This window comes from Rattus norvegicus, chromosome 1 (genome assembly GCF_036323735.1).
Source record: "Rattus norvegicus strain BN/NHsdMcwi chromosome 1, GRCr8, whole genome shotgun sequence".
Lineage (NCBI taxonomy): Eukaryota > Metazoa > Chordata > Mammalia > Rodentia > Muridae > Rattus > Rattus norvegicus.
Window position 1 is genome coordinate 82,039,925 of NC_086019.1, and position 18,234 is coordinate 82,058,158.

At 40.2% G+C, this 18,234-nt stretch overlaps 1 protein-coding gene and 1 long non-coding RNA gene across 10 annotated transcripts in view; one reads left to right on the top strand and one right to left on the bottom strand.

The window, feature by feature from the left end:
• Nucleotides 1–10,253: 10,253 nt before the first annotated feature.
• LOC120099764 (uncharacterized) lies at nucleotides 10,254–17,196 on the bottom strand. The gene is made up of 2 exons (XR_010059579.1): nucleotides 16,744–17,196; nucleotides 10,254–10,382 (listed from the first exon to the last, which is right to left on the bottom strand). It is a non-coding gene; the product is annotated as an uncharacterized LOC120099764 (long non-coding RNA).
• Zfp606 (zinc finger protein 606) overlaps nucleotides 14,194–18,234 on the top strand; it is a 43,457-nt gene continuing 39,416 nt past the window's right edge. For 3 of the 9 annotated variants that reach the window (XR_010059571.1, XR_010059570.1, XM_063277328.1), the window contains exons 1-4: nucleotides 14,524–14,652; nucleotides 15,929–16,011; nucleotides 16,686–16,724; nucleotides 17,191–17,282. Coding sequence is in view for 7 of the 9 variants with exons in the window: in XM_063277328.1 (XP_063133398.1) it covers nucleotides 15,981–16,011; nucleotides 16,686–16,724; nucleotides 17,191–17,282 (162 nt within the window). In the remaining 2 variants the exon portion in view is untranslated. Of the gene's footprint in view, nucleotides 14,300–14,523; nucleotides 14,653–15,928; nucleotides 16,012–16,685; nucleotides 16,725–17,190; nucleotides 17,283–18,234 lie in introns of those variants that run through there. The other 6 variants (XM_039100670.2, XM_063277354.1, XM_039100665.2 and 3 more) reach the window with 5 other exon arrangements.

The following is an 18,234-nucleotide window of genomic DNA, read 5'->3' on the forward strand; positions in this document are numbered from 1 at the left end:
TTTGGGAGAAGCTACCATGAGGTACTGAAGAAGATATATTGTTTTGTTTTAGGATGAAATGTTGTATAGATTTCCGTTAAATCCATTTGGTTCATAATTTCTGTTAGTTTCTCTGTATCTCTGTTTAGTTTCTGTTTCCATGTTCTGTCCATTCATGAAAGTGGGCTGTTGAAATCTCCCACTATTATTCTGTGATGTAATCTGAGATTTGAGCTGTAGTAAGGTTTCTTTTATGAATGTAGGTGCCCTTGCATTGGAGAATAGATATTCAGGATTGAGAGTTCATCTTGGTGGACTTTTTCTGTGATGAATATTAAATGTCCTTTCTTATCTTATTTGACAGCTTTCAGTTGAAAGTCAATTTTATTCAATATTAGAATGGCTGCTCCAGCTTGTTTCTTGGGACTATTTGTTAGGAAAAATTGTTTTCCATCCTTTTATTCTGAGGTAGTGTCTGTCTTTGTCACTGAGGTATGTTTCCTCTATGCAGCAAAATGCTCGGTCCTCTTTATGTGTCTAGTCTGCTAGTCCATGTCTTTTTATTGGGAATTGATTCCATTTATGTTAAGAGATATTAGGGACCAATGAGTGTTGTTTCCTATTATTTTTGTTGTTAGAGGTGACATTATGTTTTTGTGGCTAACTTCTTTTGGGTTTGTTACAAGAAGATTACTTCCTTGCTTTTTATAAGGTGTAGTTGCTTCCTCATACTGGAGTTTTCCATCTATTATCCTTTGTAGGACTGCATTTGTAGAAAGATAGCGTGTGAATTTGGCTTTGTCATGAAAAATCTTGGTTTCTCCATCTATGTTAATTGAGAGTTTTGCTGGATACAGTAACCTGGGCTGGCATTTGTGTTCTCTTAGGGTCTATATGACATCTGCCCAGGATCTTCTTTCATAGTCTCTGTTGAGAAGTCTTGTGTGATTCTGATAGGTCTTCCCTTATATGTTACTTGACCTTTTTCCCTTACTGCTTTTACTATTCTTTCTTGGTTTAATACACTTATCGTTTTGACTATTATGTAATGGCAGGAATTTCTTTTTTTTTTTTTTTTTTTTTTTTTTTGCTTACCCTCTCTGTCAAATGCCAAGAGAAATCTCTCTGCCTTCCGTAAGTTTTTTTTTATTTTATTTTATTTTATTTTTTATTATCTTGAGTATTTCTTATATACATTTCAAGTGTTATTCCCTTTCCCGGTTTCCGGACAGACATCACCCTCCCCCCTCCCCTTCCTTGTGGGTGTTCCCCTCCCAAACCTCCCCCCATTGCCACCCTCCCCGCATAGTCTAGTTCACTGGGGGTTCAGTCTTAGCAGGACCCAGGGCTTCCCCTTCCACTGGTGCTCTTACTAGGATATTCATTATGGCAGGAATTTCTTTTCTGGTCCAATCTATTTGGGACTCTGTAAGCTTCTTGTATGTTTATGGGTATTTCTTTCTTTAGGTTAGGGAAGTTTTCTTCTGTAATTTTGAAGATATCAACTGGCCCTTTAAATTGGTAATCTTTGCTCTCTTCTATACTTAGTATCCTTAGGTTTGATCTTCTCATTGTATTCTGGATTTCCTAGATGTTTTGGGTTAGAATCTTTTTGCATTTTGCATTTTCTTTCACTATTGTGTAAATGCTTTCTATGGTATCTTCTGCCCCTGAGATTCTCTATTCTATCTCCTGTATTCTGTTGGTTATGCTTATGTCTATGACTCCTGATCTCTTTCCTAGGTTGTCTATCTTCAGGGTCACCTACTTTTGTGATTTCGTTATTGTTTCTATTTCCATTTTTAGATTCTGGATGTTTTTGTTCAATTCCTTCACCTGTTTGACTGATTTTTGTGTTTCTTCTTTAAGGGCTTCTACCTGTTTACCTGTGTCGTCCTGTATTTCTTTGGGAGAGTTTATTTATGTCTTCATGAGTTGTGATTTTTAAATCAAAGTCTTGCTTTTCTGGTGTGTTGGGGTACCCAGGGCTTGCTGTGGTGGGGAAACTGGGTTCCAACGATGCCAAGCAGCCATGGTTCCTATTGTTTAGAATCTTGCCCTTACCTCTTGCCATCTGCTTATCTCTGGTGTTACCTGGTCTTGCTGTCTCTAACAGTGGCTTGACCCTACTGTATGCCTGATTGTCAGCACTACCAGGAGACCAGCTCTCTCTCTCTCTCTCTCTCTCTCTCTCTCTCTCTCTCTCTCTCTCGGATCTGGGTACAGAGAGCTATGGCACAGGGTCAGGTCAGAGTGCAGACAGAAACTGGAAGGATCCTGGCCCAGACTGATCTTCAGTTCCTGTGTCCTGAGAGCTCTGGACAAGTTCCTCTAGGGCCAGGAATTTGAGCAGAAATGGTGTTCTCAACTATGCTCTCAAGTGTGTCAGCACTTCTGAGAATCCAGCTTTCTCCCATCAGGAACTGAGTACAGAGAGCTGTGGCCAGGGTTTGCCCTCCCTATGTTTTATGCTATTTATTAGTGTATTTAATGTAAAAGGGGGTATTTAAAAGAAAGATTAAGATTAAATTGAAATAATTAGAACAAAACAAATGATTGTTGCATTTAGAGTGGACATATAGATGGTCATTGACTATTCTCTCCATATGTATTGCTAAAAGTCATCACAGTTAAGAAACTTGGAAAGGGGAGCTTGGAATATTGTTGAATGGGTAAAAGTGCTTGCCACTAAGCATGGCAATTTGAATGTAATCCCAAGACAACACATGGTGAATGTAGTAAAGTGACTTCAAGAATTTTTCTCTCTGACCGCTGCTTGCTAACCACTGCATACCCCTCACATGCATGCACAATGCAAAGGTGAGAAAATTGTGATGAAGTGAAGTGATGATGATGATGATGACAACGACGACGATGATGTCGTTGTCAAGAGTTGCTGACAGTGTGGGAAATTGACAGGCTGATTGTTGATCTGTTAATTTGTTTGGTCGGTTTGGGGTTTTTTTTCATTTGGGGTGATTTTTGTTTTGTTTTGTTTTGTCTTATGAGAATAGAAGTGCTGATAGATGAACCTTTCACTGATAGTTCCTACAGAGACTTACCATGTGACTGAGCAATCTCACTTTTAGATATATACACAAGAAAAATAAATCATGTCTGTAAAGACTATTAATAAAACCTCAAAGAAGCATCATTTCTATAATAAAACTTGAATGAATCTAAATGTTTTTTAGTTGATGAATGTTTTATAAGACTTATTCAATGACTATGACATTATTTTTAAATAAGAATTAAACATTAGTAGAATAGTGTTTAATATACAGTCAAGTATTGAGAGCTTTATACTGAGTTAAGGAAACCAATCAAAATAATATATTTGGAACCTCACTGATCCCAGCCCACAGCTCCCTGCTCCAAAACCCCGTGGGAGAGAGAACTCATGGTCCAGACAGGAGGGCACTCCTGAGACTGCAGGGCAGGAGAGTACTGCCCACCCATGCCAACATCCCTGGCCAAAGAGGAAATCTTACAGAGCCTCTGGGAACAGGAAGATAGAGGTATTCAAGCTGAAAGTCCCCTGGGGTCCAGACACCGGTCGGATCTGAAGGGACCACGTCAAACAGCTCCCTGCACCAACATCCTGTGGGAGGGAGAGCTAAACCTTCAGACAGGCAGACACACCTGGGAAGCCAGAAGAGACTACACTCTGCCCAAATTTCTAACTCTAGAGGAAAACGCTTAGTGCCATCTGGACTCCCTGTGCACAGGGACCCGAGAAAAGGCAAGGGAGGCCTTTGTGGTTGCTGCCATCACAGAGAGCTGAAACGCAGTCAACGAGGAGCGACTTCAGGCTGAAGACCAGAGGAAAGACCAACTTTTCTTTTTTTTTTTTCTTTTTTTTTTTTCGGAGCTGGGGACCGAACCCAGGGCCTTGCGCTTCCTAGGTAAGCGCTCTACCACTGAGCTAAATCCCCAGCCCCAAGACCAACTTTTCTGCTCCAAGTGACCTGTATGATGGACTCAGAACACACACCCACAGAAACAACTGAAGACCAGTAGACAGGAAAGACTACACCACTGAAAGCAGAATACTCTATTCCCATAAATGGGTGAAAGAAAACAGGAAAACAGGTCTACAGCATTCCTGACACACAAGCCTATAGGACATTCTAGCCACTGTCAGAAATAGCAGAACAAGGTAACACCAGAGACAACCTGATGGCGAGCGACAAGTGCAAGAACCAAAGCAACAGAAACCAAGACTACATGGCATCATCAGAACACAGTTCTCCCACCAAAGCAAACACTGAATATCCAAACACATCACAAAAGCAAGATCTAGACTTTAAATCACATTTGATCATGATGACGGAGGACTTCAAGTAAGACATAAAGAACTCCCTTACAGAAATGCAGGGAAACATAAATAAACAAGTAGAAGCCTATAGAGAGGAATCACAAAAATTCCTGAAAGGATTCCAGGAAAAGACAACCAAACAGGTGAAGGAATTAAAAATGGTAATAGAAGCAATAAAGAAAGCACAAAGGGAGACAGCCCAGGATACAGAAAACCAAAGAGAGAGACAAGAAGCCATAAATACAAGCATCACCAACAGAATACAAGAGATAGAAGAGAGAATCTAAGGAGCAGAAGATTCCATAGAAATTATCGACATAACTGGTAATGACAATGGAAAATGGAAAAAGCTACTGGCCCAAAACATACAGAAAATCCAGGACACGATGAGAAGATCAAACATAAGGATAATTGGTATAGAAGAGAGTGAAGATTCCCAGCTCAAAGGACTAGTAAATATCTTCAACAAAATCATAGAAGAAAACTTCCCTAACCTAAAGAAAGAGATGCCCGTAAACATACAAGAAGCCTACAGAACGCCAAAGAGATTGGACCAGAAAAGAAACTCCTCCAGTCACATAATAGTCAAAACACCAAATGCACAAAACAAAGAAAGAATATTAAAAGCAGTAAGGGGAAAAGGTCAAGTAACATACAAAGGAAGACATATCAGAATCACACCAGACTTCTCGCCAGAGACTATGAAAGCCAGAAGATCCTGGCAGATGTCATACAGACCCTAAGAGAACACAAATGCCAGCACAGGTTACCGTATCCAGCAAAACTCTCAATTAACATAGATGGAGAAACCAAGATAATCCACGACAAAACCAAATTTACCCAATATCTTTCTACAAATCCAGGCCTTCAAAGGATAATAAATGGTAAAGCCCAACATAAGGAGGCAAGCTACACCTTAGAAAAAGAAACAAACTAATCATATTGGCAACAAAACAAAGAGAAGAAAAGCACACAAACATAATCTCATATCCAAATGCTAATATAATAGGAAGCAACAATCACTATTCCTTAATATCTCTCAACATCAATGGACTCAATTGCCCAATAAAAAGAAACAGATTAACACACTGGATATGCAAAGAGGACCCTGCATTCTGCTGCCCACAGGAAACACACCTCAGAGACAAAGACAGACACTACCTCAGAGTGAAAGGCTAGAAAACAACTTTCCAAGCAAATGGTGTGAAGAAGCAAGTTGGAGTAGCCATCCTAATATCGAATAAATTCTATTTTCAACAAAAAGTCAAAAAGAAAGTAAAGGAAGGATACTTCATATCCATCAAAGGAAAAATTCACCAAGATGAACTCTCAATCCTAAAAAACTATGCTCAAAATACAAGGGATCCTACATACATAAAAGAAACCTTACTAGAACTCAAAGCACACATTGAACCTCATAAAGTAATAGTAGGAGATTAAAACACCCACTCAAAACAATGGACAGATCGTGGAAACAGAAATTAAACAGAGACACAGATAGACTAAGAGAAGTCATGAGCCAAATGGAATTAACAGATTTTACAGAACATTCTATCCTAAAACAATAGGATATACCTGCTTCTCACAACCTCATGGTACTTTCTCCAAAATAGACCATATAATTGGTCATAAAAGAGGCCAAAATAGATACAGAAAGATAGAAATAATCCCATGCATCCTATCAGACGACCAGGGGCTAAAACGAGTCTTCAATAATAATAAGGGAAGAACCCTCACATATAAATGGAACTTGAACAACGCTCTACTGAATGATCACCTGGTCATGGAAGAAATAAAGAGAGAAATTAAAGACTTCTTAAAATTTAATAAAAATGAAGGTAGAACATACCCAAACTTATGGGACACAATGAAAGCTGTGCTAAGAGGAAAACTCATAGCTCTGAATGCCTGGAGAAAAACTGGAGAAAGCACATATCAGCAGCTTGATAGCACACCTAAAAACTCTAGAACAAAAAGAAGGAAATACACCCAGGAGGGTAGAAGGCAGGAAATAATCAAACTCAAAGCTGTAATCAACCAAGTAGAAACAAAAAGGACTATAAAAACAATCAACAGAACCAAAAACTGGTTCTTTGAGAAAATCAACATTAGAGATAAACCCTTAGCCAGACTAACCAGAAGACACAGAGAGTCTTTCCAAAGTAACAAAATCAGAAATGAAAAGGGAGACATAACTACAGAATCTGAGGAAATTCAAAAAATCATCAGATCCTACTACAAAAGCCTATATTCAACAAAACTTGAAAATCTGGAGGAAATGAACAATTTCCTAGAAAGATAAGAGGTACCAAAGTTAAGTCAAGAACAGATAAACCATTTAAACAAACCCAAAACTCCTAAAGAAATATAAGCAGTCATTAAAAGTCTCCCAACCAAAAAGAGCCCAGATCCAGATGGGTTCAGTGCAGAATTCTATCAGACCTTCATAGAAGACCTCATACCAATACTATCCAAACTATTCCACAAAATTGAAACAGATGGAGCACTACCAAATTCCTTCTATGAAGCCACAATTACTCTTACACCTAAACCAAAGACCCAACAAAGAAAGAGAACTTCAGAATAATTTCGCTCCTTAATATTGATGCAAAAATATGCAATAAAATTCTTGCAAATCGAATTCAAGAGCACATCAAAACAATTGTCCATCATGATCAAGTAGGTTTCATCCCAGGCATGCAGGGATGGTTTAATATATGGAAAACACCAATGAAATCCACTATATTATATAAACAAATTGCAAGATAAAAACCACATTATCATTTCATTAGATGCTGCGAAAGCATTTGACAAAATTCAATACCCCTTCATGTTAAAAGTCCTAGAAAGAACAGGATTTCAAGGCCCATACCTAAACATAGTAAAAGCCATATACAGCAAACCAGTCACTAACATTAAACTAAATGGAGAGAAAATTGAAGCAATCCCACTAAAATCAGGGACTAGACAAGGCTGTCCACTATCTCCCTACTTATTCAATATAGTTCTCTAAGTTCTAGCCACAGCAATTAGTCAACAAAAGGAGATCAAAAGTATATAGATCGGAAAGGAAAAGTCAAAATATCACTATTTACAGATGATATGATAGTATATTTAAGTCATCCCAAAAGTTCCACCAGAGAAATACTAAATCTGATAAACACCTTCAGCAAATTGGCTGGGTATAAAATTAACTCAAATAAATCAGTAGCCTTCCTCTACACAAAAGAGAAACAAAAGAGAAAGCAATTAGGGAAATGACATCCTTCATAATAGTCCCTAATGATATAAAATATCTCGGTGGAACTTTAACCAAGCAAGTAAAAGATCTGTATGATAAGAATTTCAAGTCTCTGAAGAAAGAAATGGAAGAAGACCTCAGAAGATGGAAAAATCTCCCATGCTCATGGATTGGCAGGATTAATATAGTAAAAATGGCCATTTTACCAAAAGCAATCTACAGATTCAATGCAATCCCCATCAAAATACCAATCCAATTCTTCAAAGAGTTAGACAGAACAATTTGCAAATTCATCTGGAATAACAAAAACCCAGGATAGCTAAAACTATTCTCAACAATAAAAGGACTTCAGGGGGAATCACTATCCCTGAACTCAAGCAACATTACAGAGCAATAGTGATAAAAACTGCATGGTATTGGTACAGAGACAAACATACAGACCAGGGGAATAGAAATGAAGACCCAGAAATGAACCCACACACCTATGGTCACTTGATTTTTGACAAAGGAGCCAAAACCATCCGATGGAAAAAAGATAGTATTTTCAGCACATGGTACTGATTCAACTGGAGGCAAGCATGTAGAAGAATGCAGATCAATCTATGCTTATCACTCTGTACAAAGATTAAGTCCTAGTGGATGAAGGACCTCCACATCAAACCAGATACAGGAAAACTAATAGAAGTTAAAGTGGGGAAGAACCTCAAATACATAGGCACTGGAGAAAATTTCCTGAACAAAACACCAATGGCTTATGCTCTAAGATCAAGAATCGACAAATGGGATCTCATAAAACTGCAAAGCTTCTGTAAGGCAAAGGACACTGTGGTTAGGACAAAACCACAACCAAAAGATTGGGAAAATATCTTTACCAATGCTACAACTGATAGAGTCCTTATACCCAAAATATACAAAGACTAAGGAGGTTGGACTGCAGGGAGACAAATAAGCCCATCAAACAATGGGGTTCAGAGCTAAACATGGAATTTACAGCTGAGGAATGCTGAATGGCTGAGAAACACCTAAAGAAATGTTCAACATCTTTAGTCATAACGGAAATGCAAATCAAAATAACCCTGAAATTCAACCTCACACCAGTCGGAATGGCTTAAATCAAAAACTCAGGTGACATCAACTGCTGGCTAGGATGTGGAGAAAGAGGAACACTCCTCCATTGTTGGTGGGATTTCAGACTGGTACAATCATTCTGGAAATCACTCGGAGGTTCCTCAGAAAATTGGATATTAAACTACCTGAGGACACAGATGTACCTCTTGGGCATATACCCAAAAGATGCTCCAACATATAACAAAGACACATGCTCCATTATGTTCATAGCAGCCTTATTTATAATAGGCAGAAGTTGGATCGAACCCAGATGCCCTTCAACAGAGGAATCGATACAGAAAATGTGGTACATCTACACAATGGAATACTACTCAGCTATCAAAAAACAATGACTTTAGGAAATTCATAGGCAAATGGATGGAACTGGAAAATATCATCCTGAGTGAGGTAACCCAATCACAGAAATACACACATGGTATGCACTCATTGATAAGTGGATATTAGCCCAAATGCTCGAACTACCCTAGATGCACAGAACACATGAAACTCAAGAAGGATGACCAAAATACAAATGCTTCACTCCTTCTTTAAAAGAGGAACAAGAATACCCTTGGCGGGAATAGGGAGACAAAGTGTAGAACAGAGGCAGAAGGAACAACCATTCAGAGCCTGTCCCACATGTGGCCCATACATATACAGCCACCAAACTAGATGAGAAGGATGAAGCAAATAAGTGCAGGCTGACAGGAACCAGATGTAGATCTCTCCTGAGAGACACAGGCAGAATATGGCAAATACATAGGCGAATGCCAGCAGCAAACCACTGAACTGAGCATGGGACCCCCATTGAAAGAATCAGACAAAGGACCTAAAAAGCTTGAATGGGCTCAAGACCCTATATTAATAACAATGCCAACAAACCAGAGCTTTCAGGGACTAATCCACTACCCAAAGACTGTACATGGACTGACCCTGGGCTCCAACTGCATAGGTAGCAATGAATAGCCTAGTAAAGGCACCAGTGGAAGGGAAAGCTCTTGGTCCTGCCAAGACTGAACTCCCAGTGAAAGTGATTGTTGGGGGGAGGGAGGTAATGGGAGGAGGATGTTGAGGGGAACACCCATATAAAAGGGGAGTGGGAGGAGTTAGTGGGATGTTTGCCTGGAAACTGGGAAAGGTAATAACAATTGAAGTGTAAATAAGAAATATCTAATTTAATAAAGTGGAGAAAAAAATAAAGAATAAATCTATCCAAAAAATTATATATTTTAATATTCCATTAGAAAATATTCTAAGGAGGTAAACCTTTAATGGCATACATTTGACTACAGGTTTCTTGAGTTCTGTGAAGGGAAATTGGCAAGAAGGAGTAAAGACTAAAGTGTACAGTGTTTCTTTCTGGGGCGATGAAGTTCTAGAAGTGATTTTGTGGGACTAAAGAGGTGGCTCGATGTTTCAGAACACTTATTCCTCCTCCAGAGGACCCCAGATTCGTTGTCACAACCCATGTCAGACAGCTCATATTCACCTGTAATTACAGCTCTAGGCCCATGTGAGCACATATGCTCATACTGCCACTCACGCTTAAGTAAAAATAAATAAAATTACTTGGTAATCATTATAACCTGAGTATATATTTAAGACAAATTAATTGTTATCTGCTTTTATTTATTTACATTGGACATGGTCTTTCCATGACATCCATGTTGACTTCAAACTTGTAGTGGTTCATGTTTCAGCCTCCCACACGCAGGCATTTTAGGTGTGCTTCCACATCTGGAAAATTGCACAATGTAAATGGATGGATTGTACAATATGTGAATTATATCTCAATAAAGCTAGTATTTAGAGAGAATTATCAATCAATTACAAAGTGTGGCCTTTCATTATATTCTGATTTATATTAATAGGTCAATTATTGAAAGAAGATATTAAATAACTATAGGCTGAAATACCAGTGAACTGGAGTTTTTGCTGATATATTCTATTTCTTTTTAATTTTATATTTATTGATTGAAAGATTGATGTGTTTCTATGTGTTCCTTCTGTGTTTGCTTCCTTGTTGTGGGATATGCAAATGCCATACCACATATGTGTAAGTCAAATGAAAGTTGAAGAACTCAGTTTTCTTCTCCAATCACTGGGACTAAAGAATTGAATGAGGGTCCTCAGGCTTAGCAGCAGGTGGTGTTTACTTGCTAATTTGCTGGGCCATTTTTTAATCTATTTTTAACTTGAAGAATGGGATTATGGTTATCTTAGGAAATTATATTTATCATTTGGAATAACAGAGTTTGGAATTTATCTTTTTACATAAAAATTATCTATTGTGGCTCCTTCTGGTTTGGACCTGTGTTGGGAGCAGAGCCTCTGTCCTGAATGCCAACAAATTCAGCCCACACCCTTATGGTCTTGAGCTTGCCTCTTGTCATCTGGTTATCCCTGATATTTACTGGCCTGAGTGTTTCTGTCTGGAGACTGCTGTTTTGTCCCTGAGACATTTTTATGTTTAAGCTGGTTATAAGGCTATCCCCATGTCAAGGAATCAGAAGATCGAGTTACATATCCTGTTTGATTTTTTTTTGAAATTTTCATTTGCATAACCAAGATCTTGAGGGAGTCTTCCCCTGTCAAATCTGATCCATATCACTCTGGAACAAGTCCAAAGCCTTTTTGCCTTTCCTGTCAACACAAATACAGAGCCTCGCTCCCAAACTAGTATGTCCTTGGTCTAGTAACTGGGAATCATTAAAGCTTCACCTCTCTCCAAGAGTATTTTTAATATCATAAATACCACCAAACTCATAATAACTCGTCTTCATTTTGATAATTAAAACAATTCAAAGAGGTCACTTATCAGTAAACATTTCTATCAAACTTCTCTGAGCTTCCATGTTGTTTCATTAAAAAGGCATCATGAGGGTGTCACATATCTCCTGTCATATGCCATTTCCCAACACTGTTTTACTGAAGATTAAATTTCAGTGTATAAGTTTTGGAGGTGACAAAAATATTCAAATTATAATCTTTATTTTCATTTTGTTTCCTGATGCCTTTAGATTAAATGACATGAGAAATCAACCTTAAGCAGTCTTATTTTGAAACATAATTCATATCCTGTTTTATACTGAAGTACTGAGTTTTTAAAGCAATTAGGTGATTGAATTTCATAAAAGTTATCATCTTTAAAAGACAATAAAAGTTCTCTATTAGCAGTCCCTGAAAATGTAAAGTGATAGTTTTGAACCAACTTTTCCCCTTTTCTTTTGTCCTTGGTCTTAAGAAACTTCAGTTGGAAAAAGGCATAGTAATTTACAGTTTGAGACACTTCTTTGCTAGTATTTCCTGAACAAGTACATGTATCATTACTAAACCCTAAGATATTACAAATCTTTGTTTCTCCCATACTGTTACAAAGAACCGAGAGATTCTCTGCACTGGTCTTAAAATAACAAAATAACAAAGTCAAGGTATGTTAGGCAGTATTGGTATAAAAAAAAAAACAGGGTAGTAGCATTGAGATTTGAGGGAGAGACACTTAGAGGTGGCTTGTATCTGAATGTGGTATTGTGTTCAGATCTGAAAGAAATAACTCAGTGACTATATGAGGAAGACAACCTCAAGCAGAGGGAACAGCAAGTGTTAGGGCTCTGAGGCCAGACTGGCCTTTTCCTGTTAGAGGAAACTGGAGTCTAGGAGTAGGAATGAAATGAGATGAGCCTTGGGGTGAAGGGGAATTAAGGTGAGTTGGGGAAACTAAGGTCGGTCTCATTATTCTCTAAGTTGTGAATTATAATTTGGATTTTATTTCAATTACAAGAGGAAGCCAGTGACGGACATGCAGAGACCTGATATGGAGAGATGGCTCAGTGGCTAAGAGCACTAACTGCTCTGCTCTTCCTGAGATCCTGAGTTCAAATCCCAGTAACCACATGGTGGCTCATAACCATCTATAATAAGATCTAATGCCCTCTTCTGCTGTGTCTGAAGACAGCTACAGTGTACTTATATATAATAAATAAATAAATCTTTTTAAAAAGTCTAAAGATACCTTTGACTGCTGGCTGGAGGAATAAGCTTTAGGGACAAAGTAGAAAAACTCTCTCCTAACCTGCTACTACTGCTTCAAGCATTGTTTCTCTGTCTCATCATTAAAAACAGGGCTTGTGAACTACCATCCATATTTTATTATTTTGTTCAATTCTGTATTTCTGCCTAAGATCACTTTCCTGTCCACCCAGGGTCTATGTCAGTACCTTGGCCTTTTTACATATATCACCTATTAGGCCTCTCCCTTAAAGTCACCTTTTCTTCCTTAGCTTCCCCACATATGTTGGGAGATTGGCTTCTTTTTGCCTTCCCAGTGAGTGTCAACATCACCCATACTAATCCAACCCATAAGCTTTTGTTAAAGACCTTCCATCTCTTTTGGAACTGTCTCTGAGGTCTGCCTTGCTCACTGCTCATTTGGGTCCAGATGTCACTTCTCTATAGCAACTAATTCATTTTACACACACATACATGACGCGCACACGCACACGCACACACACACAGTGCCACTATTCCCTCACCTAAACTTTTTAGTGGTTCCCTCTAACTCACAACAAAGAAACTGGATTTCTAGGCTAGGGATGCAGTTCAGTTGGTTTGCCTGGCATGAACAAAGCCTCGAGTTGGATCGCCAGTATTGCGTAAAAGCTGTCAAGCCTATAACCCCTGCCTGCACTCAGGAGGTGGAGGCAGGGGGATTAGAAACTCAAGCCCATTTCCTCTTCCAGCCAACCTCCGACACTCTCTAGTCTTACAACTTTAAGCATGTATTTCATAACTTGCTCTTTGGCTTTTCCATACATTCTCTTCTTGACACAGAAAAATAGTCTAAGCACCCTTCATTGCTTAATGTGTTTTCTAGTGCCTCCTTTGCTTTCTCTAATCCATAATTCACGTTGCTAGTGCATGCCAGAGCCACTTTTAGTTGCACTTTTTGAATGTGTTCTTGCCCTCCACATACTATTCAATTTTACTTGTCATAAACAGGTCCAATTTGGCAGAGGCCTCTTCAGCTGTTTTCTGTTCTAGCCCCTAATGCTGCTCAATAAATGTTGACTCCAGGAAATACCGCAACTAATTTGGTAGTTTAGACTCCCATAAGACTTTGCCATCTTGAAAGAGGTTTAGGGGACAATTCTGATGTTCTCAGAAGTGGGGCTTCATAGGCAAGGGGCTACTCAGAATTGGGTTCTTCACCTAAAAATAAAAAATAAAATAAGATAAAATAAAATAAGATAAAATAAAGGTATAATAACAACCACATTCTCGATCCCATCAAGGCTGAAGGAAGTGCTTCCTAGAGATCACTCACCCTCATCAAGCTCCAACTTCAAAACTATCTTGAGCTGCCATTTTACTGAGACTAAAACTGAGGTTCCTGGCCTACCAACCTATCCTGGCTCTCATCAGTTGGGGAGAGGTGACAAGCGAAAGAACCGCACACCCTTCTCGGCCACGGAAACAAGCATAACCTAAATCGGGGTATTTCGCCGGATTTGCGATGGACGCGCCCTGAAAATGGCCTTGGCTGACTTCCGGTAGCAGCGTGAAGCGCTCCTCCTAGAAACTACAACTCCCAATAGTCCTCGCGGTGTGCCCTGGTCGACACTTGGGGGGTGCGGCCGCCATTGTCCCTGGCCAAGGTAAGGCCTTATTCCAGACCGAGGGGCTACTGATGTCGTTGTCGTGGAGAGCCTGGCAGGTCGTGGTAACGACCACGGAGAAGCAGCGCCTGCAGCCAGTGCTGGCTCAGTGCCGGCGTGCAACGGGTGCCTTCTCTTTTTCTCGCCGACTCGGTGCCCCCGTTGCCCTCGACCCTCCGGCTCCGGGATCTGGGTGCGCGGTTTCTTTAGACTGGGAAAGACGGCTCTAGTGGGCCGAGTAGGCCAGGACTGGGACTTTATCTCTGTGCAGGACAGAAGCCGGACGCTCAGTGCAGCAGCCCCGGAGCTCAGCTCAGCCTCAGTGCAAGGTCGGGGCAGTGGCTGCGAGCCAGGTAAGGCGGGAAGCTTGCTGAAACCAGCGCCTGGAGCTACCGGGTTGCATAGGTCTGGAAATGAGAACCAGGCTCTTAACCCTTCCCTTCCAAGCAAATATCCATAAAGGGCATCAAGCTTGACTTGGGAAAGGGCTCCGGGTTCTTTAACTTTGAAGTGACAAGGGTGTGTGTGCGTGTGTGCTGTGCTGTTGAGGTGTGTGTGCAGGACTCTTGCAACTTGCTTGCCTTCAGTTTTGGTTCAAATCCTGGGGTATCTGAATCTCTGTAAGTGTGCCAGTGCTTAGTACCAAACTTAATACCAACCTAGAGGTTGCCGACCTCACACAAAGACCCAGAATCTATTTGTGGGGTATAACTCTGGACTTAATTTGTCTCTAACGGGACTACAGGAGGGGATCGATGGGCTTGAGTGTGGAAGATCTTACAGGTGGTGGTAGTTGTTGTTTGGCTTTAACCTTTGCAAACGATTATACTTTATCCTAAACTCTGAGATTCAATGGATTCGTTGAATATTCATAAAAGTGTACAGCTGTGCACTAACACACACACCGTGCCCATTCCACAACTTTTCATTACCCCCTCCTCAAAAGAACCTCCTGGCACACATTTAGGAATCACTGTGTTTTCCCCCTTCTCCAGCTTTAGATCATTAATATGGACGTTATATGCAGATTTTACAGAATTTGTTTGTTATGTCAACCAAAGAGTTCCATCTAAAAGGAGTGGCTGTCTTGATATTAAGTGACATACACATTTTCACCTTTAACCAGGATTGGTCAACCACCCCAACCACCGCCGCCATCCTAGCCCTATTGTAGACAAGATATGCTTCATTTTGCTCCAGTTCTGTCATTTTTTTCTTTTTCTTGTATGTGTCTGTGTTAACTATGAGGTTGGTGTTGGGTATCTTCTTCAGTGGCTCTGTCTTGGCTTTGAGACAGAGTGTCTTACTGGAAGCTTCTAATTCCATTCTATTGACAGATCAGAAATCCCCAGGGATTCTCCTGTCTGCCTCCCCATTGCTGGTATTACTTGTGCTCCACTCAGTGCACTGTGTGTGTGTATGGCAGGAGGGGGGGTCTGCATTTTTTTTTTAATCATGCTTCTTAGTTGTCTTTTGTTACCTTTATGGATGCGTTCTCTTTGTTCTCACTGGATCTTTTTGTGAGACTGGACCAATTTTGTGGGGTTTTTTGTTTTTTTGGTTTTTGGTTTTTTTTTTTTTTTTTTTTTTTTTTTTTTTTTTTTTTTTTTTTTTTTGCCTTGTCTCTAGGCTGATACTTGCAGTGCTCCCAGACAGGACCCTGGCTGATTAATCCTCAGGGATGGCAGCCATCAACCCATGGCCCTCCTGGGGTGAGTCCAAATCTTTTTTTCCCCCCTGCATATTCCCTACAGAAGGCTTACTGTTACTATAGGTCAGGCTGAGAAAAGGCTGCCAGCTTTGGGAGATAATAGAAGGTCTAGCTGAATTGGTACAAAATTAGAACATACCAATCCTTAAAGGGAAACATTCATAAAAGACGACCTAAGTTTTATATATTTGATGGTCAGCTTCTGAAAAGGGCCTCTATAAGATATTCTAGTAACTCATAGGACCCTTTAGAAGACAATCATACAATATATAGTCAAAATAGTTTTACTTCTGTGTTTTTCACCTTTAATACTTTATTTTACTTTTAGCATCAATCTGTACTTTAAAAACAGTGTTAATAGTAATATGTGATAGTTTTATCTTTATGTTTTCATCACCATGGACATCAAGGCAGTATCCTACTTAAAATTAAAAGATCAGATGATGTTACATCTTATCAGAAACTTATTCAGCCATTCAAAGGGTTCTGTTTTTAATTTCCTTGTTGTTAAATCATAGTCTACAGGTGTGTTTCCAGTACAAATCCAGGTTATGTTGGATTTTTTTTTTTTTATGCCCTTGGATTCTGTGTAGGGCTCTGTCATGCTCCAGTTTTCTTTTGTTACATTTAGTCACTAGGTTTGTATCACAGTCAAAATCTGATCCTTCTTTGCAGGTACCCTCATGGACCAGTCTGACCCTTCTGTCTCCTGGGGTGAGTTGAAAACCCTTACCCTCAACTGTGTTGCCGGCCATGTACCATCCTCTTCCTTCAGTGATCTGCCATAGCTGGGGTCAGAGCTGGTGACCCAGTGATTCTTTAGAACAGGAGCTTGTAGTTCAGCTCTCAGTACACAGCTGGAATAAAGAGGGGTCAGACAACTGTCTGTACGGGTAATGTGATGATCACATTTCTAGAGAATTAATGTTTAGGACTCAGACCAGAGAATCTATGAAAAGTGCTTCTCAGAGATGGTGCCTCATAGCATAGGTCAGTAAAGATTCACCTGTCACCTTTTCCAAGACCCATCTCCTTCATCTATAGGGTGAAGAAGTGGCTTTCTACCTTACCAGTGATGGTAAAGAACAGGGGCATGACCTAGCCCTTCTCATTTTCATAGATTACACGATGAACTTCTGACAGGAAGTGGTGCCTCCATGACTTATTTTTCTGTTTGCAGCTCTATGCCCTCAGGATCCAGCATGGCACATAGAGGGAAGCCCTGAGGAGAGCAGAAGACAGGCAGATGGGCTTCAAACAGCCCAAGACCAGGTGAGATGGAACTTCTGCTTTTTCTTGAAAGGTCACTGAGTTCCAAGGTTTTTCCTGCCTACGCTAGTTACTATGGTTACTTTATTTACAGCAGGAAGAACATAGGGCAGGAAGTCAGGCACTTAGGGATTACTGAATGCAGGGAGGGGAATCCAGGCAGTTCTCCATGACACAGACCTGTGCTGTCATCCTGCCTGTCCAAAGAGCTGAGATACATCCCTGTCATCAATTGTTTTGAGAGAGATGAATGAAAGCCATTTTTAGATGGCAGCCCCTACTCCTTCCCCCAACTCCCTTTTTTTTTAAATTGATAATACATTTTTTTACTTATTTTTTTCCATTTTTTTCCCTTTTTTTCTTTATTAACTTGAGTATTTCTTATTTACATTTCGAATCTTATTCCATTTCCAGTTTCCGGTCCAACATCCCCCTAACCCCTCCCCTTCGATATGGGTGTTCCCCTCCCCATCCTCCCCCCTTTACCGCCCTCCCCCCCAACAATCAAGTTCACTGGGGGTTCAGTCTTAGCAGGACCAAGGGCTTCCCCTTACACTGGTGCTCTTACTAGGCTATTCATTGCTACCTATGAGGTTAGAGTCCAGGGTCAGTCCATGTATAGTCTTTGGGTAGTGGCTTAGTCCCTGGAAGCTCTGGTTTGTTGGCATTGTTGTTCATATGGGGTCTCGAGCCCCTTCAAGCTCTTCCAGTCCTTTCTCTGACTCCTTCAACGGGGGTCCAATTCTCAGTTTAGTGGTTTGCTGCTGACATTCGCCTCTGTATTTGCTGTATTCTGGCTGTGTCTCTCAGAAGAGATCTACATCCGATTCCTGTCGGCCTCCACTTCTTTGCTTCATCCATCTTGTCTAATTGGGTGGCTGTATATGTCTGGGCCACATGTGGGGCACGCTCTGGATGGGTGTTTCTTATGCATCTGTTTTAATCTTTCGCTCCC